The sequence below is a fragment of the Falco rusticolus genome, chromosome 1 (assembly GCF_015220075.1).
Source record: "Falco rusticolus isolate bFalRus1 chromosome 1, bFalRus1.pri, whole genome shotgun sequence".
Lineage (NCBI taxonomy): Eukaryota > Metazoa > Chordata > Aves > Falconiformes > Falconidae > Falco > Falco rusticolus.
In genome coordinates this window covers 112,903,438-112,924,657 of record NC_051187.1, presented here as the reverse complement: position 1 = coordinate 112,924,657, position 21,220 = coordinate 112,903,438, and the positions used below count along the sequence as shown (strand labels likewise).

The 21,220-nt window shown below is 40.9% G+C and overlaps 1 protein-coding gene across 5 annotated transcripts in view; it reads right to left on the bottom strand.

Moving 5' to 3' along the window:
* Positions 1-21,220, bottom strand: part of ZNF827 (zinc finger protein 827) — a 106,452-nt gene that overhangs the window by 6,347 nt on the left and 78,885 nt on the right. For all 5 annotated transcript variants that reach the window (XR_005105652.1, XR_005105650.1, XR_005105651.1 and 2 more), the window contains exons 9-13: positions 7,340-7,477; positions 5,670-5,841; positions 4,032-4,198; positions 948-1,139; positions 679-856 (exon numbers count right to left, since the gene is read on the bottom strand). Coding sequence is in view for 2 of the 5 variants with exons in the window: in XM_037396657.1 (XP_037252554.1) it covers positions 679-856; positions 948-1,139; positions 4,032-4,198; positions 5,670-5,841; positions 7,340-7,477 (847 nt within the window). In the remaining 3 variants the exon portion in view is untranslated. The remainder of the gene's footprint in view (positions 1-678; positions 857-947; positions 1,140-4,031; positions 4,199-5,669; positions 5,842-7,339; positions 7,478-21,220) is intronic.

Genomic DNA, 21,220 nt, shown 5'->3' with positions numbered 1-21,220 from the left:
AAGGGCTTGTTCATTCTCTAGAAACACTGCTCTGCACCAACAGACCTTAAAGGACACCACCTTAGCCAAAGCCAAAGGGCTTTTTCCTTAAAAGAGTGTATTACTCATTACATGCCAGTTTATACAAGTGATCGTTCTGGGGTGTGCAAACCAAAGCAGAAAGCACTGAAGTTACTAATTCTTGAAGGGGACTGACTTTGCATTAGAGTCTACAAAGGTTATAACTTTTATAATGTCATACCTAGTTGCAGGGACTGTACAGGGTTTAAGTTTCTTTGAGCCAGGTGCAGACCAGAGCCTGTGCTGTGTGCTCTCCTTTGCTCTGATGCCTTGAGAAAACCCCCTCTTAGTTTGCCAGCACCTCTGTGTAGTGCTGCCTTATTCCCTGTAGGACCTATCACATAGTGCCTCCTATTTGACTTGAAAAGGGAAAGGATCATAGTTTGTTACAGCTCTAAAACCAGTGGATACTACAATTGCTGCCAGGTTTTACTGGTCTGCTATCATGATGCAAGCCTACACTAAAGGACTGGGCTTGAGTCATCTAAATAGAGGGAAGCCCCAAATCTGGATTATCAGACATTTAACTAACCCTTTCTAATTGACTTCCTTTTGTCCTACCCCTACAGTATTAGAGGTACTTAACACAGTAAAAGTTTGTGTACTTGCTTTCCTTACTTGAGCCCACCGGTGGGGACTGTGTGGCATTTCTTGTGCTCCAGTAATTGTTCAGGTGTCTTCATGAACTTGTGGCACACATCACACTCGAACATCCGTGTGATCAGGTGGATTTGCAGATGGCGCTCAAACATATTTTTTGTTTTGCAGACAAAGTTACAGAAAACACATTCAAAGCCTGAAAAATAAAACAGGAAAACATATTCCTTACATCGTGGCCAGATCGACTGCGTAGAAGGTCACAGTCTGTATTTATTTAAGCGTCATACCTTTCTCTGACTTCTCTTCAGTGTTCACTGAGGTCTGAGTACCAGGCACTACAGAAATGACTAGCAGGTTGTTTGAACCCTTGTTTTTTGGGGTTATATCTGCATCTTCTTTGCTGTTGGCGGAGTCGCTTAGTGCTGACAGCGAAGATGAAGATGGACTGTTAGATTCACTGGGTGTCTTCCTCTCTTCAGCTGAAAAACAGGAATAAACAGCAATAACTAGTACAGCAGATTAGATGGAATCTCAATGATCCTGGTTTAGATTTCAGGAAAAAATACCTGTATTCAAATTTAATTCAAACATGCTTATGAACAAGTCTGAAATTAATTGATCTGTTGAGAAATCATAGTTGCACCTCCTTCCTTTTTACTAGTATTTACAACAGTACATCTCTCAGTTTATCCTAGAATTGTGTGTGTCTGTAACGGCAGCAGGAAGTAAGCGTGCAGCTGTACCTCATTCCCAGGCTGAAAAAATCCCAAGAAAACACCTTGATTAGCTCAGGGTTCAAAAATAATTAAGAACTTGTCACTTAAAAAGGAAACAGAGCTTCTGTAGGTTTGGGTTGCGGAAACCAAAAGTGCCTGCTGGTCCAGGCTAAAGTTCCCCCACCTTTCTGGTGGTAAAATTGGCAGGAAGGGCAATAATCTCACTCATTGTACTGAGGAGCACCCTCAGGAATGACTGTAAGAGGTGACAGCGTAGTCTCAAAACTTACCATTTTTATTAGGAACTTATTGAAGGTAATTGATTTAAAAAGACGTTGTTTAACGGGATCTAAAGCTGAAGCCCATTAGAGTTTCCTTATGTGTGCAATAAATGTGTGAAATTCAAATCCCAAACTCTGTCACACACTAGAAATGAACAAGAGTGAGAGTTCTCGTATGAGAACTGCCGTGAGCCAATGAAGCAAGGATGGGCAAATCATTACAAGAAACTTTACTAAAACTGCATATTCTCTGTGTGATAAAGGCCCTGATCAAGGCCTCTGCAGATACCGGGACCTGTGTGCCTAGCTTTAAACTGAGGAGCAGCACCTTTAAGCCTAAGGTAAAAACGTAGGGGTGCGCTAACCTGATGACTGAAGCTGTCAATCGGGAGGATGACTAGAATATCATACAGAAAGATTCACTGACCTTGGGGACCAGAGTAATAGAAATGGAATGAAATTTAATAGTACAGACTGAAAGGTTATGACCTGAAAGGCCAGTAACAAGAATTTTTGCTACGAATGAGGAGCGCTTAAGTTGGAAACAGTCAAGGAAAACAAAAGAGGAATTTGAGCAGAACATGGGATGAATATGAGCAATCACGGTGTGTGGGAGCCTTCAAGGAAGGTGAATATGAGCACAGAATGTTATTGTGTGAGCTATTCCCAGTAGCTGCTGCTGTTTTACACTGCCACCACTACTTATTTCATTTCACCATGTACAGCGGTGATTGCATATGTCAAGAGCAGGGGTTCTAGCAAGAACATATGCAGTAAGGGATTGGTACAGTGGGAAAACTATGTTTTGTATAAGAAGAGGCTCAACGTACGTGTAGAGGGGAGAGGGTTGTTCTCACAAATACACTAAGGGAATAAATACAGTGGAAGGAGGGAAGAAAGGTGGAGGGAGCAAGAGGTGGGTTGCTGTTTCAGATAAAGGACAGTTCTGGCACAAGAACAATGTATGCGTATTCTGACTGTCAGTAAGACAGGCTGGAGATTTTAAAAAGGTCCCTAATCTTTAATACAGGAAAAGCTGCAGCTGCCTGGCTGTAGAAGTAGTTGGTTTAAAACAATTACACTTGTTTGAAGACATACACCAACATCCTTACAAACAGGCCTTTTATGACTTGGTAACATCACAGGATAAGGGACTGGAGTCAAGCGACCCAGAAGATCCATTCTATTTTTTACTCTCTGTATTTGCCATATTGTAAGCATTTGGCTGAATCACCAGCTGAACGGCTTAGTTTAACAGGGTGAAGGAAGAACAAGGGGTATTTTTGTCTTTAAAAGACAAGTAGCAGCCACAATAGGAAGATATAGTAGAGTACACCTCAGTTTTCAGCTCCGGTGCAAGCTTTTCACGTGGCTCATTTGCCTTGACTGAAGTGCAATTAGATGCAAACACCTCAGATAATGTGGAGTAGTGCTGAGAGTTACGCTGGCATAAAATCCCTTGAGAACTTTCCAGTAGTTTGTATTTCTGTAGTTACATTTAACTTCTCTATCTATGAGCACAAACAACTGTATTCTTCTTCTCCTTTACCCTCCTTCGCCCCTCCCTGTTTTCCCAATTTTATTCCTGGTAGGACAGGAAAAGCAATTTAGCAATGGAAAAATTGTGCTGGATGCAGTTCAGGTTCAGTATTGTCAACACAATTGTTAGTAGTTTGTGGCAGCAAAATGCTTCTGGTGTTATAAGAGAAATTAATTAGGATTCTCATTTTCTTCTCTTTAAATTATGCCAGACTTCATTAGTCGGACTAAGCATATGGCACTTGTTTGAAAACTGCTATTGCTCTTATCTTTGGCTATTAAGTGAACAGGACCAGGGAGAGAACACATGACTTGTTCAGTTATTTAATATAAAATTACTTTTATGGTATTGCTGAATCACAGTGTCAACTAAACATCAGCGTGAAATTCCAAACTGATAGCCTGTGGAGGCAAACATACTGAAGAGCAAAGCTCAACGTACTGTGTATTTCAAACTTATAGCCAGGTATGCACAATTAGCACTCAAAGTCACCTTATCAGTGCTAAAGTCAAGCCAGGGTTTTGATGAAACAGTAAACCAGTCAGAAAAAAACAAAGTATGCTGACTTCAAGAGGGGAGGGTATTTGGGGGATAAGGGGAAAATAGGAAGGAGGAGGACCAAGCAGTCCTTCATTTATTTTGCTAAGCTTGAAAATTGATCTGCACTACCAGATTATTTGCCTGGCTGGAGTCCAGTTCACTTCAACTTTGAGAGATCAGGCCTTAATTAGCAAGCATTTCAGTGAAAGTAGAGTGCTAATGGGAAGTGTGAAGGTTGCACCTAAAAAGCAAGGAAGAGAGAGATCGTTGCAGCTGGGAGAGAGGGATCATCACCTGTGTGCTTGCTGTTGACATGAGCCTTCATATCTGCCTCTTCCATAGTGACGAAGTCACATGCTGTGCAGCAAATGGAGAACATCCACTGCTCTTTATCCACATGGAGGGACATATGACTGACAAACTGGACATTCATCTCCGTCTCAAACCCACACACGTGACAGCTGCAGGCAGAAGGGAATTCAAGAGTAAGAAACATTAATAGACAAACCACAAACATAAGCGTATTGCCTTTCCCTGAATTTGCAAGAAAAACTCACTACACAGATTTCTTCTCTTCCTCACTGTTGCGTGTTCACTTTTGTCTGCTGAACTGCCTTTGAACTGGTGGCCATGCCAATGTGATTAAGGGCAGGCACAATGCAACAATCCCGTACATGCTATAATGATGCTAAATAATCATAAAGTTAATTAAAAACTACAGATTCCAGATGCTGCGCATCACCTAGCTGATTCCTTTGGGCAATAAAAGGCATTGCAGCTTTGCCAAGATGTTTAGTACGGCTGATACACTGACAAACGGAGAGCTTGCTGCACACTCCAGGAGTTATTTTCAAGCCCTGGAATGGTTCCCATGCCAAACTGGGATCTTGTGCAAAACTGCCTGGCAGTTTCAGTGTAAGCAAGTAAAAATGGCTTCAAACATTTCTTATGCTTGACTGCAAAACAGCAGTCATCAGCTATGCAAATAATTAGCAGCGATACAGATTTCACAGCCAGTGCATAAACAGAGTGATATTGAGAGGCAATGGAAAGGGCCCTTTAATTTAACTTTCTTTACAGAGTCCCTCCTCTTGCTTTGATTAGGCCATTAACATTTAAAACAAGCCAAAAACATTTTAAAAGGCGTATACTCTAGGGCACTATTTTGCTTTCCCAGGAGGATGGACTAGATAATCTAATCCAGCAGGTCTCATTTATTTCTTACTTCTATGATTTTGTAATTAAATCTGCTCTTGACACTTTGAATAAAACTAAGAGTGATTTGCTAATCTGCTTGGCCACTAGAGTGCATATCAGTTTGCAGAGCGCACAGCAGTGCATACGACAAGGAGAATGTCCAAATAACCATTTTATCTGGGGAATTCCTTTTAATTTTTCAGGTAGATTCTCCTAAAGGTTTTCCTTCTTTGATCATGTTGTTCACTGAATGTATATACCCCTAGCAAATGGAGGAAACTTACATCGATATAACAATTCTTATTACACTTCACTATTTGATTTCATAGATTTGGCTGAAAACAACGGAGCTGTCGGAGGCAACTGGAAGCACAGCGCTTTAGATTTGCTGTGAATCTCTCTACATGATGGGATGTTTTCAAACACAAAACTGAAATGAACACTGCATAAAAAGGTAGAGAGGCTTCTAAGAGCCCAGCTGCCTCACAAAGCCATTTTAAAAAAACAACCCCACACCAAACACCAGAGCTTTTCCCAACGGCTAGCCAAGTCAAACAGCATGAGGCAGCTAGCTGGGTTTTGCTGCTTAGCTTAAGTCAGATAGGGCAAGGCAAATACTTTCATGGCAGTTCCACCCTGCAACACCAGAAGGGTGGTTCTGTAACACGTCCTTAGCAGGCAGATAAGACATTCAGATTCCAGTGCCTGGTGCACAGCCCTTGTCTGGGTCCTCACCTGTAGTAATAAGGGTGCTTCTTTCCATCGCTGCCTTCAGAAGTGACAGCACTGACAATGTCCTCAGTGTCTGTACTCACCAGCTTCACAGAATGGACGGTCAGGTGCTGGTTCAGATTAGCACGGCACTTAGCAGCATAGGGGCACAAGTGGCATTTGTATTTTCTTTCTTCTGAAAATGAAACAGGAAACCTTAAATGTATACTTCATTTTGAAGCAAGCTATTTTTAAAGCTGCCAATAAGCAAGTATGCATTCCTTTGGGTTTCTCTCAGCAGCTTTCAGAATGAGGTACCTTGGAAGCTCGACATTTTGGAAACTTAAAGGAGCTCACAGCAATTACTCAGAAAGAAACTAAGTTGGAGGTAGTTTAGGGGTAGTTTTAACTTGCTCTACCATTTGTAGTCAGATAATATAAAACTTTATAAACTGGAAAACTGGGGTAACTGCTACTCTGAGAGCTGCAGCAGAGCCAGGAGAGAAACAGGTCAATAATCTACAACTACTTCCTTGACTTGAGTTTTGGGCCCAGTTATTCTTGAGGTTGCCCATGTGATCACACTTGCAGAGAGTTGATGGTTGATGATTTTGTATTAAAATCTGACGATGGGGAGGAAAGGGAATGCTGTATCATTAGGCCAGTTCCGAACACAAACTAAGGAAAAAACCTCACTCAGAGAACAGTTGAAGAAATTAAAGAAATTCGTCACACATTTCTGATGCTACACAACTTAAAACAACTTAAAGTAAAAATGATTTTGTTTTAAATTAAACATTTCTAAATCCTGGCAGCACATTTTTGTACATGCCTGGCTTTATTTTGCAAAGAGTTGATTAAAATAACCAAACATTACATCAGCTTTTACAACCTTTCCCTCTGAGGAGCTGCTCTAAATCTGAAATATAACGGTACAAGTGTTAAGGGAAAGGCATTCAGTAGAGCAGCTGAGGAGTAGGAAAACCCCACACCACCACAGATCAGAGCATTTTGAGCCTTTTCAGCATGGCTTTACTAGATGGTACAACATACACTGGCATTATACCAACAATATTTTTCAGCACTGCATCAGAAATTCTTGCTTTCAAGTGTTATTTCGTGCAGTGCACCTCAGCAGGCTGACAAGGTGTATCTTCTATATAAAAACTGTTAGTCTCAGTTGATTTGAAGCTGGTTCACTTTAAGTTGGTATGGGGTAGAACAGCCCCTGTTCCTCTCAGAACTGGATGATGAGAGCAAAGCTGAATGACAGATATTCAATCCTTTCAGTTTTACCAGATCTGAAACACCAAGGCCAAATCTTGTGTTGTTAGTGACGTTTAAAAAGCTTATCAGGGGAGTGTAAGAAAGGCTGTGCCTTCTCTTCAGAACTCCATTCACAGGCTTAGTTAACCGGTTGGTATCTACAGGCTGGTCTACCAGAAACTGGACAAACTTGAAATTACACATTTTGTAAAAATAAATTACAAGTAGGCTGTAAAGGAACCAGAAGTTAGTTAACTCCCTGAACACCAGTCTGACATTCTTTCCTGTTTCCGTGCTTGGCTCTGCTCTAAGTGCAAGGAGCTGAGGATGGCTCACACACTCTTCTGCTTACCTTCTTCCCCCTCCACTTAAACAAACCATGACAAGCACACAGATTTCCTCAGTGCTGTAACAAGCAATTGGCTTACCTGTGTGCAGTGAGAGATGCCGGGACAGAGTCTGCTGTCGACCAAACACTTTTCCACACACGTCACAGGGAAAGAGCTGGTCATTAAATTTCCAAGAGGGCAATCCATTTCCCACCTCCAGCCCCAGCTTTTCTGTTTCTATGCCAAAAAACATATAAACAAGAAAGTAACAGTTTAAGAACTCTGAAGACTTGCAGATTTCATTAAGAGAGTCCTGTAGGTGTCACATAAAATGCAACCTCTCGGCTGCATGCTGTGTGATCTGGCACATGAGTTCATGTGGAAAGGAAACTCCAATGATAGGAAAGGAAATTAATCTTTCATACAGCATCTTTCATACGTACTCTAAAGCAGAACACTTATCAAAGTGTTCTAGACATAGACATAGTCAAGGAGTTAAACCAAATTATGTAAAGAAAGTCAAGAGTGAGCAAGGCAAAGCATTAACCTCTAATTCTCTTTTTGTGGAGAGACCGTTCCTTTGGCTTTTTCAATCACCCAGCTTTGCGTGGTGCATGAATAAGGCCTGGTCTGAGATGGTGGTCTGTTTTATACTGGATTATTATTATTATCACGGCTGAAGGAAGATTTCCAAACCTTTTCTTTTCTACTGACACAGGAATTTTTGCTACATGAGCACTAATACATTGAAGGAGAACAGAAGATTGCTCAGACAAACGTTAAACCAAGAGGACGCAGCACGCCAGTGAGTGGCTGGCATCTGGGATAAGCTCTACCCAGCACCTGCTGTCCTCAGGCATTACAATCCCCAGCAGCTTACGGGGCTACCCACTGAAAAACCTGAGACCCAGAGCAAGCCGTTATCTTTAAAAAAGTGGGTTTAATTGTTTTGAGAACTGAGAGAGTCTGCCATACAAAAGAGAAACTCCCCGCAGCATAAAACACAGACATGAAGGCACTCTGTACGGAAGTAGAGAGAAAAGGACTGGGAATAAGGAAGAGGAAAAAAGGTACATGGTACTTCAAGAAGTTAAAAGCATGGCCAGTTTTGATCTGGACAGAAGGGAGCAGACAGCCGATGGAGACTGGGGATAGCAGTAGTACTACTCAGCTCAAGAGAAACAGTATCGGCAAGCCCTGTGTAAAGAAATACTCTCCACAAGGGTCCTGTTCCCTGAGGAGAAGGCACCGCTGTTGTAAGAGGTGCACAAAACTGGAAGCGCACTCAGCAGCTTTCCAAATACAATAACCAGTGTTGAGGGGGCTTGGTTTAAAACTTACTTCTGGTAAAAGATCTTCTGTTTTCACTGGAATGAAAGATGCAGCACGCAGAGCGCCTTCCTCCAAACGAACACCGCCTCTGGGACTGCTGCCCAGAACTAGTGCCACCAGTGCCTGTGTGCATACCGTGACGGAGGAAAACCATTTGGCTGGGATTTTCAGGTAAACAGGGGAAAGGAGCCGAGGACAGGAGTACAAAAATGGTTATTGAGTGTATGTTACTATCATGGAGGCTAGCATTCAGCAAAGTCTTCATCCGATCGAGCACTGAGGAATAAAAACCCCCGTTGTACAGGCAGCCCCCCACTGACAGAGTCACTTACCACTGCAAATCTGACCGCCATGTCTGAAAGGGTCTCTCCTTCACAGGTAGGTGTCCAGACGGCTCCATTGGGGTTTAGGCAAAAAGCTGTCAAATACTGTAGCTAATTCAAGCAATAATAAAAAAAATGCCTTATTTGGGGCAGAGATTCCACCTAGCAATCTCAGCAAGTTTAGGAATGGTCATACTTGCCAGCCCCTTTTCAGCTGCTTACTTTCTCCTGTGACCCTGTAATATGTACAGTATTCAGCACACCAGAGGAATTACAAGGCGCCTCTGAGTGCTACCACCCAACGACGCATTTTTCTTAAAAGAATTTCTAGTTAGAGAACAAGTTCTGCCTACTCAAAATAGTAATTTTGTGAAATTAAAAAGGAAGACCCCCCATACCCTAGGGCTGTAAGTGACCCACAGCCTCCAAGAACTTCAATAAAGAATGATTCTTTCAGTGTTACTATCTTTGAGTTCAAAACAATGGAAAAATCTGACTCTCTACTAATGCTACAGATGTTTTAGCAGAGCTTTTTGAGTACATCATCAAAACAGTGCTTCAAAAGAGGAATATGGTAATAATTGTAAGAGAAGGTCACAAGGGTGTAGGTTGCTTCAATACGGTCACAACAAAAATGAATTAATTGTGACACATACCAAACAAGCAGGCCCAATTAAGTAAATAAGTCTCTTAACAATTCACTTCAGCATTAGTCATCAGCCTTCTTTTATCTCTTAAGAAGAAATATGATATCCCTTTCCCTATGGTGAATTTATAGCTATCAGTTCTGGGAAGCTCATGGGAAGCTGGAAAAATATCAGCTTTCTGATTATATTGACCTGGTGAAAGCCAGCCCCTTGCAAAGCAGCTGCGTATCTTTCATTGATGCAGAAGAGGGTACCACAGGTGTTTCGAAAGTACTTCTATTTAAAGATTTATTCCTGGAGTCCTAACTACAGTGCTTCTTTCTTCTCTTTCAGCTGAGTCTTTTCTGTGTAGCGAAGAGCTTTTTCTATTCAGCAAGCTTCTTACCTTGTTCAGTGGCAAACCAGAGCTGGTCTCTGATGCAACGACCCTCAGCACCTTCTGAGAGACTTCTCAACCCCTAGGGAAACTACCTACGTCCACCCACCTTACCCTCTGGCCAGCTTTGTCTGCGTCCCTGGTCCAGAAATCTTCCCAGAATATACCCAGCAACTGACCTCGCCCGTGACCTGAAGAATCAGGTGAGTCAACATCCACATTCAATCTTTGGGCTCTGTCTCTAAGGAATGCCAGGGAATGGTGTTTTCTGCAAAGTGAGTACGAGTCCAGCGACTCTGAGACTGTAATATTGGTTTGTGCACGGTGTTCTCTGCGTATCCCAAAGCGTGCTACCAAGACAGTCAGCACCGTTATCCTTTAAGAACACTTTACACAATGGCCAGGAAGAAGTTGGACTGAGACCATCTAATGTTAAGTAATAAATCACCATTGTGAGAGATGTCCCATAGAAATCCATCTTTCACTATGACATCCTTATACTAAAATTAAGAAGAAGAAAAAAAAAAAAAAAAAAGACTTGATATAAGACTTCTGCTTTAAACAAATACTCCACACTAAATTCCAAAACTTCTATGTTAGCATACATGACAAAATAATATTGAAATTATTAAGTAATAGACCGCATTTCTGTGTGGGTTCTGGAGTTTAAAACCAAATAAGCTTAGTAAAATGGAAAGCCTCTAAGTTCTCCAGTACATCATTAAAAGCTAATAGATTAAGACTCAGTCTATCACAGGCTAGTTATAAACTTATTTTGAAATCATTTAGCATAGAAGTCTTAAGAGCTAAAAATTCTATGCAAACGTAAAACTTAATTCTCCATGAAAATTAGTGAAATATATCTTTAGGGACACCTTTCCTGCCCTTCTGTGTCACCTGGTGTCATTTCCCTACTAACCCCAAGTCAACGTCATAACAAGTAGCTGTGTAAAGCTGATCATCCAGGCTGGGGTTAGAAACTGCTGGGACCGTCACCATCTGTATTTCCCCTGAGGTGAGAATAAAGTGGACATCAACTGCACAAATATTTTGTCCTCCTCTTGCCCCTCCAAATAGATTAATTCCTGGCAAACAAAGCGCAGCAGCTTGAGACAGTTACTATTTACCCCTTTCCTAAGCTGTCGGGCATAATTCTGAACATGTATGTATTCTCAGTTTTCACATTTAGCGATTAATTTTTTTTCTCTCATTCTCAAACTGGTAATATCAACATGGAAAGTGCTTTAACCACCCCTTCTAAAAAGCCTTCAGCCTAACTTTTGTCAAGAAATGTTTAGAGAGGATACTGTATATCTGGTTGAAGCTGTAACTGAAGAAGAGAAGAGTGTGACCTGAATACATGAGTAACTGCCCAGAGTCACCACATCAGCCTTGTGACTGCTAGTAGCTGTCATGCACAAAAAGTTCCTCCGGGACTGGCTGTGGACTCTGACATGTGGTACTCTGATAACTTTTTTTTTTTTACCTAGCTTACACATTTTTCCATTACTGCTTCATGGTGGTTTATACTACATTATGTTTTAATCTGTTGTTCAATACCATGCTTACCTTTATATCTTTCTACTAATAACTGAAAGAATTAAACCACTATTTAACTGAAAAAGACAAAGCTAAGAAAACAAACAAAAAGCATGCCAAAGTGTCATTCAAAGAAAATAATTCGTGTTTATAACCTTTGCTGATTTACTGACTGCTCTCACATCCTATAACTCACTTAAACAGCTGCTTCTCTGTTTCATCTTCAGACCTCCATAGACCTTGGAAGCAACAAAATCCACAAGGGCAAATCCTTATGGTCACAGAGAATCCTACAAATACAAATTAAATAGATTGTCCTTTGCAATAAGTATTCCTTACAGGGGTGGAAGTGAGAGGTGCTGATGAGCCTTAACAAGGAAGGTCAAAATTTATTATCTCCATTCTTCTGGAAGTGTGTGTCATATTTATACATTGGGTTATTTAGACAGTTTGACACGACACAGATGGTCAAGAAGAAATTAGGTAAGTAATTTTGAAAATGAAATGAACAGAAATCCTGTGAAGGCAGAAAACAGAGAGTGGTGTTAGACTATTTTCAATTGCTCCTGCTTGCAAGCCAGATGCGATGAAGTTAGATGTCTAGAGGATCTGATGACAGAACAGCCACCCGGTGTCAGGCTGAGAGCTAAGAAGGAGGGGTGTCCAAACTTAGAACAGGAGGTGAACTGGGTAAAGGTAGAGGATAGCTGATGTAGAAAAAGGTGGAAAGAATGTTTGCAGTACCTCCCTCATATTCCAGGGGATAAAACTTGATGCAAAGAATACAAGATGCAGAAGGAAGCTCCCATGGGAGAATGCATCTAAAAAAATTCCACCAAACCAGAAAATGAATGAGGTAACCAGGTTTGTGTGAGCTTATGGCAAGAGGATGAACACCACTAGTAGTGCAGACATCCCACAGCAAGGCACCTCCCTTTGCTCAGAAAGACTTGGGACATTAAACAGTCATCAGATTTACAGCCTGAAGTGGGCTGCCGCTAGCCTGTCCTTTTGCAACCAAGTATATTTACCCAAGAGGTAAATATACTGTATGCAGCTCTATATGAATGTCATAAAAGATTATTCCATTTGTGAGGTTATCTCTATTTTGTTATGTCTAAAAGCAAAAAAGTTCAAGAAACGATCTGTTCAGAAACAAGGTATTCAGGTCAGGCAATCCTGCAAACACTGCTTTAGAAAGTCAGTTGGTCAAGTTCCCACCCCCACACACCCCCCCCCCCCCGCTTCTGTCTGCATTCATCTATGTTATTATAATGTCTTCCTACTTTCTGGAGTGTCCCCATCATCTAAGATACATTTTAATGCTTTGGAGCCTTCCACTTACATGTTCATCTATCAGCTCTGGCAAGCACCCTGTATCTAAAAATTGAGAACTCCTTTTTCACAATATGAGAACGTATTTGTGAAATATGTGATTAAGGCTTTGCTGCAAGCTTGTTTGCCAAAAGCCTGCGAAAAGCTCACAAGCTCAAAAATACATTGACTCTATGAAATTGCAGTGCTCCAAATACTATATATCTTACTCCCTTCCTAACTTACTTTCACAAAGGTTTTATCTGTAGCACCAGAATTCTTATTTCTAGTAAGTCAGTTAAAATAAACGGTGGAATCCTTCTAGATACTGTAGTTCCCAAATAAGATAGGTCTTGTGACTTACCCAAGGTATCTGTGATCCTGAGTGGTCCTGCAGTCTTCATTTGTCACTGCCAGCATCACGGCAACCTGTCCGGTCTTATTTTAGGATGTATCTTTTACTGAGAGCAGACTCATTCACTATTAGGCAGTGACAAGCCACTGCTTTTTAGCCATAAAAATTTTCTATATTCCTCACAAAAATAAAAAGAAGTAAGATAAACTCAAGCTCAGCTGAAATTGCAAGCTGACCTTTGAGGCTCTTTTTGCCTGACCCCTTTGTGGTGTTTTTTTAATGCCTTTTTGCAGCTATTAAAAGCAGTCAGTGCTATCCCCTCTAATATCAATTCCGGGACATCTGTTCAGACAAACCCAAGTCCTGTAAAAGGACTGTAAGCAGAGCCCTGTGCCCAAGCTAGCATGTTTGAAGCATGAACAAAGGAAAGGTCTACGTAGCCATGCTCTCAGTCACAACATGTGTCTGGTATGAGAAGTTATTAGAAGGGATTTAATAATGCTGTAATAATTTTTTTAAAAAAGATTAATTAATGCTCAAATAACAGAACCCAAGTTCCGCTTGTGAAGGGGGCATGTACTTTTGGTTTCTTATGTCCTGAAAAACTGCACTTTATCAAATAGACAGTCTGAATGACAGAACAACAGAGCACAGAGGAAGCAGAGAAAGTCTCCTTGCTAAATAAAAGCTTTGCCAACTAATGCTCTTAATTTTTTTCTCAAATACTTTTGCCAATATCTAATATTACTACAGAGTATGGTAAAAAGCAGTAATGTTATGATCATTTTAAATCCTTGACATGGAAGAAAATATAACCCAAGTGATTTTAGGTATCAGTAGCATGGTGCTTAAGTTGCTCTGTCTAAAAACATCAACCATGAAAGCTGGAAATATTTCAATAAAGAGCTTGAATAACCCACAAAAAGAAACATTAGTATTGTGCGGGAAGTTCTCCAAGTATGCAATGATAGGCAACAACACTCAAAAAGGTCACCGAGAAATGATAAAGTTGTTCAGGTTTGTGAAAAGAATAAAAACAAATAAAAGATGAACTTTAAAGGTGCCTCCATAGAGGAACATGGGCAAAACAGTGAAGCTCACTTCACTGCCAAGACTGAGCCCATTGCTCAAAAAAGGAGAGTCAGAAGCTGGGTGAGAAAAGCAAAACCTGAGTCAGGGCAAAGACAAGGAAGGGACACACTGACTTCAAAACACAAGGCAAATCCCAACCTTGCACCTTTGTATCAAAACTTAACACCTATTTTAACTTCACTCAAAACCCAAGACTTCTGAGTAAACACCAAGATAACCTTCATCTGCATTATAAAGCCTTTAAACTTGCTTTTAGTGTCTGTATTAAGCTCAAAATGTAAGAAACATCCAAGAGAGAAAATCCCCAGTTCAAAACTTAAATCAGCCTATGTAAATTCTGTGCAAGATGGCTGGAGTTGTAGTTTTTTAAGGAACCCTAAAGCTGCAATAACATTGCAGTCATTTCTTGAAAATTATTTTTACAACATTTACACTGTGACATCAAGTTGAGGATAACACTGGACAACACCCTCTATTCTCCCCAACTTGTATTACCCACTGTACTGCTTTAGCATAAAGCATGAACAGGATTGTCTCGGTGGTAACTTCATTCCTTACACAATAAGAAAGAATAGAACAATATAAAATTCCTGACATATAGCAAAGTAAGGCCCTGAGCTGTGAATTTACTGGCCAGAGAGGAGGAGTCCTGGAAAAGCCCCTGTAGCTCGCTGCACAGTGATTTCCTCAGTCATTCACATGACAACCACAGTGAAGAAGGTCAGTTGGGTTTCGTGACTATAGATGAAGTAATGCAATATGGCCCAGATGGAAACGGGTTAATTTTTTTCACTGACGGAGTTGAGACATTGCAAGAAAGGGATAGGAAGGAAGCACCAACAAATCCGCTCCCCCCAAAGTGTTTTTAAAAGCTTACCTGATCTTTGTCAGCCAAGTGAATAATCAATCAGTCCTTTTAGTAGGAAAGAGCTCCATCATCGTAACTTCACTTTTTTTACTTGTTTAGAAATAATAGCTATTGCAAATAAAAGTTAAGTTCTGCATCTGTTGTCAGAGAAAAACCTGATACTATGCTCTCTGTTATCTTTATATATGTACAATATATTTTATTTCAATATAAGGCTGGAATATCCTCCTGTAAATACCTTCAGGATAACCGTAAGGTGTGCCATAATGAATTTACATAAGCTGCCTCTAATTCACTGCCAAGCAGGTGGCTCTCACATTTAGCTCAACCATTTACACTGCTTGTAACGTTCAGTTTGGGTTTTACAACACTGAGCTCCTATGAATTTATGAAACTATGATTTGTTCATATTGTTATTTTTAAACCACAACAAATTAATTTCCACAATGCTGATATGTTGCTACCCTTTTAATTTCTTTCCTACATTTCTGCTTAAGACACACTTCCTAAGGACCATTATGGTGTGTGTATAAATTTTCCTTTTTTTCTTTTGTTTTTGTCACTATGCCAGTTTCTACTTGCAAGTCCACCTGAAATAGGGTTTTTTCTTTCATAGAGAGAAGGTAATGACACATCTAGGGCACTTTGCAGAGGCTAACAGTAGTACTCCCCATCCAGAATTCTGATACAAATTAAAGACAAATCGGCCTTTAGACTACATTTTTCTTTTCAGCCTTCTGCATCCTTTTTAGTGAAGCAAATGCTGCTGTACACTAGAGAAACTGTAAGCTAGTGACCAGCAACCTCAGTGGGAGAATGCAAAATAAAGCCTGACGGAATCCCTCTTCCTGAGCTGACTGACTTAACACAAAAGAGTCAAAACTAGATGAAAGCAACTGGGAACATTCGGCCAGATCCACCTTTCCATGTTTCAGTAAGCTGACAGGGAAGGGCACCACCCTTCACAGTAAGTGGCTGCTGTAAAAGAAAACGTTCTTACTGCTTTTATTGGAGATTCACCAAGTGATAAGCAGCGAATCTGCCATTTCCTTGTACAGAAACTCACTCTTCTAAAGATGTACCTCTCTCCTTGCTCTCTGTCATCACAACCGCATGCATCTACCTGCAAACCATCCTCTCTTCCTTCTGCATTGCTCTCCCATCTGTCTTCTGCTCAGGTTGCATTTGCAGGGCACTAGTCAGCACCACAACTGCCCCAAACTCAACTAAAACACCCAGCAACCAGCAGGGCAAACGTGTACCCAGACTGAAATCATCCTGTAGAAGAAAAAAGAACCCCTCTTCAGCTTTGCTTAGACTATTTTTAAGCAGTGGTCTCTTTTTTAATATTAACTGTGCAAGCAGCCTGATGAATTTTGCATTTAATTTACTCTTAGGCAGACAAATATTATAGAAGACAACCTTGTCCAAGATAAGATAGGTGAGGACTGGTGAGTCCCAAGGTAACTCTAAAAAGAGATGTCAGGAATGATGTGTTCCAATTCTCTTTGGAGTGTGAGAAAAGTAGTTTTAAAACCTATCTTTCTGTTTCATGTTGAGCTTGTATTTGGAAAAAATTCATATTCAGGAAACAGTCTGACTCAGGGTTGATGTTCACTTTCACAAAAGATTCCGATATTAAGAGAGGCAAAGGAGGATATGAAAATATCGAGTAAGATGCAGAGTCTAAACCACACCATGCTGAGTATTTATAAACCAAATGCCTCATCTACCAGGTCTCCTTCAAGAGGTTATTTTATCAACACTATAGCTTTGCTACGGCGTTTATATCACAGAATAAGAGCTGGAAGGGACCTCAGGAGGCCATCATCTCTCTCACCCAGAGGCACACCAAACATACCTGTCAGTCCCAAGAGGTGCTTGTCTAACTTTTTAAAAAACCCTCCTGTGAGAGAGGTTCCACAGCCTCCTGTGACAGTTGTGCCAGTGCAAAACCATCCCACTGCTAGAAAGTTTTACTTGGTGCTTAGCTTAAATCTCCTCTGCTGTCATTTAAGCCTGTCATTCCCTATTCTGCTCATGTGAACATAGGCGAGGTTTATTCTTTTTCTCTCAAATCTGTCATTTTACATATTTGAATATCATTATCTTGTCTCCCCTCTTTTCTCCTCCAAACTAAATAAACATGAATTCTTCAACTTTTATGCACAGCTCATGTTTTCTAAACCTCTGATCACCACTGTCCTCCACATTGCTTTTGGATTACAGAGGCCAAAACGGAATTTAGGGCTCCAGCTGTAGAGCAGAATTGCCACGTGTGCCTTACAGACAACATTCCCAATATCTCAGCTGGCTGTTTGCCCTTTCTTCAATGCATACAATGTCAGCTCTACATAATATCTGACCAGGACTAATCCAGATCCCCCCCTTAAGCTGCACTGCCTGGGCATTCATCCCTCCACTCCAGACACAGAATTTTGTCCTCACTGAACTGGTTACCATTTTCCAGACATTTTCTTCAGTTCCTCCAGATAAGACTGAACTCTTAATTTTGTCCTCTGAAGTGCTTACAGCATGTCCATGCATGGTCACCAGGACATGCAATAAACACGCTTTCTCTTCCATCATCCACAACATTAATAAAAGAACTAATTAATGCCAGAGCAAGCACAGACCCCTGCAGAACCACACATGGTCCTTGGGGTTTTACAGCTACACTTAACCACTTAATTACAGGTAGACCTACTCTCGGTTTCCCTGCTTACTATGAGCATGTGGTAGGAAGCAGTGCCAAAAGCCTCACTCAACTCAAGAGGTCAAGTCTCTTTAAGGACTGGTAACAGCTATTGTTAGGCTTCTTTCCATACAAATCTCCTATTTGGTTACAGTTGTCCTTCTTGAAGTCAACTGCTGTTATTTGGCTGTTTTCCCTTCTTCCTTTCCCGAAAAACATATTCTATCACTTCATGGTCATTCTTCACCGAGCTGCTTTCCATCACCTGCATCAAAACACAGGTCCCAAGAACTTGCTGGACAGCCTTGTGTTGTCCTGAATTCACTTGCCAGCAGAAGACAAGGTAGGTAAAATCCCACATCTCATCCTGTACTTTGGATGAGTGCAATTGCTCAGGAAGCCCTTCTCAAATTTGACCTCCACTTGTGCTACGCATTTATTTTAAAATACTGATAGTGACAATTATTTTAGTTTTTTAAAAAATCACTTGCTGTTGAGTAACTATGAGACTCCGAAGACATATATAAAAAAAAATAATGCTAAGAGATGCCAAAACATGCCCTGTTTGAAAAAGTATAAAACCCAGTTGCTAAGTTTTGGGTTTCCATGTGGGATCAAACAGTTACCTTTGGTCATTTTGCTTTGGATTTTGATGTTGATGATATTTCTTAACAGCTTTTGGTTTGCTGGGTTTAATGAATGGGGTCTAGTTTGAGTTAATTCTGAGCGAAGTTACTTTGTTCTTCTGTCTTTTACCATGAGGTTGATCCTACTCTAGGAGGAACAAACATAAAAGGGAAATGAAATAAAAATAAATATTTTTGCCTCTATGAAAAGACTGCACAGTATTAGAGGGGAAAAAAGTTACTCTGTATAAAGGTAGCCCATCATAAAACAAGGATCACAAATTGTCAGGTGGTGTCTTTTCAGGACAGCCACTAGACATGAGCCTGAATGTGTAGCTTTCTGTTTGTCTATTTTAATTAACACCTTTCATCTCAAAGGTCCTGTAAATAATTGACAAAATAATTAGTGCAGTAACTTCACAAGGAAAAGAAGTGAACTCTGTGTGCCCATAACAATTCATGCAAAGTCCTGCTATTTAGGATGTGTTGTATTGAGAGGGGGACTGGCTGATTCAGCAGGAGTTTCATGTGTGCTTCAGAAGGATCTGATCACATTCACCTTAGTTGCTGTGGGAATGGCCGATAAATACAGCTTGTTGAGAAAAATTAAAACATGTACAACTATGCACATGCTGCACGTTTCACTTGTCCTACTTTAGCCAAAGAATGCACCATGCATGTTTGAGCAAAAGGCGATTTGCTGATTTGAAATGGTCTGTTCTGCAGAATAATATTTTCAGTTCTGAGAGGGACTTGGTTAGTTATGAAGACCGCGTGGCTGCTCAGAACAGTCGCTATTACTCTATCACAGATCTGCAACACACATGCACTAGATGCAAACCTGTTTGGCAACAGACCCAGAAAAAGCTGCAAGGGAAATGTGGTGCTGTAATCGGTTGCAACTGTGTTGGTCACGATCCCATTAAATGAATCAGAAATTTGGAACCCTCCGCTTGATGACCGTAGTGCAAAGTGGTTGTCAAGGCAGCTGGGTGTGTAACGAAAGAAGGCTGCATCCAGGCAGACAATCATGGGAATCTGAAGACAGGATGCAATAGATAAAAACCATCCTAGAGCCAGAGCCACTGTCACACAGTTTAGCACTGAATTATGTTGAACAAATTCTCAATGTCTGCCTTGGTTTGGAGAACTATGCCAAGCACAGCCCACTTCTATAGCTGTCCAACTCACTCTCCTTCCTAGAATCACTTCCCACCACTTGCCAGCTATCCGTCTCTTGTTATCAGACTTCAGAGAGCAACCACGGTGACTTACAGTCCTTAGCCTTCTAGAGAGTGCAAAGACAGAGTGTAAACCAGTCAATGTGTACCCAAAAGACATTCTTTTTGTGTGAAGAATGAAAGAAAAATGCACGTTGGAGTTAAGGAACTAAAATCAGTTACTCAAATCAATCTGCCACTCTGTCACAGAAATTTTCCAACCATCTATGAAGCTGTCATACAGGTTGGATTTGTCAGAGGGATCTCTCCAGTATTCTTTTTCATGCATCTGCATGGATTTTTACACAAACACATATGCACACACATGCATACACATACACAAAAAGAAGAGTATCTGGTTGAATCCTACCCCAGACAGGTATCAGAAGAGGAATAAAATTAAATGGGTGTTTTTAAGGACCAAGAGAACCAGACACTGCAGGGCTTAGTGAGTACCTACCATTGAGTTCTCCAGGCAGCAGTTACAGCAGTGTGGCACCCACCTCCAGCTCTGCTTTCAACAAGCACATTCCACAGAAATACTAAAATAGAAATGAACAGGACCAAGTTCCTGATGGAGCATGCCTTGCGTGCTGAATTAAGTGCCACTACGCTTTTCTACCCTGCCCGGAAGCCAATAGGGGTCAGGCACTCTCATCATCAAGAAACTGAAGGGGTTATCTAATGTCCTGGGTGGGCAGAGCTCATAACTCCGACCAAAACTGAAAGAAAATAAAATGACCAAACACGCTAATAATGGGATAAAGTGGAGGGACGGGGAAAATGCAGTATATAAAAGTCAATTCACATGCACATGCACTCCCTCGGCAACTATATTGGCAATAAAAATTGCTGTTCCACCACAGGGACAGAAAAGCTGCCAGGATCTTGAAATATTATTTTAGACTTTTAAAGAAGTCTGAAGTCCCACAAACATAATTAAGGGAGTGGAGCTTCATAGAAGGAGAGCCTGAGAGAGCTAGGACTGTTCAGCCTGGAGAAGAGAAGGCTTGATGGGATCTTTCCAATCTGCATAAATACCTGATGGGGGCAGGAATGAGATGAAACCAGGGTCTTTTCAGTGATGCCCAACAGAGAGGAGGCAAGGGAACAAATTAACACGCAGGAAATTCCATTTAAATATAAGAAAATGCTTTTTTTACTGTTGAGTGTGGTCTGGCACTGGCGCAGGTTGCCCAGAGACTCTCCATCCCTGAAGATAGTCAAAACCTGACTGGACGAAGTCTTCAGCAACAAGCTTGACTCTGCTCTGAGGAAGGGGGTGGAACTAGACTTCCTATATCAACCATTCTGAAACTCTCTCAAAAATAATAATCCACAGGTTCTGGTGTCCTGAATGAATTAGAAATCAGTTGCTTGTAACTGTGCTCTTAAATCCCAGCTTTCTAGCATTTAGGACTGTGAAGAAAGTCTTCCTAAAGTAAACAGAGGATTACCCACAATGTGAAGTTGAAGGGGTTTTGGCAGGTGTAAGCAAACAACAACCACAGTAAGGTGTGAATTGTTCTAATTAACTCCATGGGTACATAGCTGGGAAGCTATAAAAGGGCAATTTAAATGCCAACATTTCAT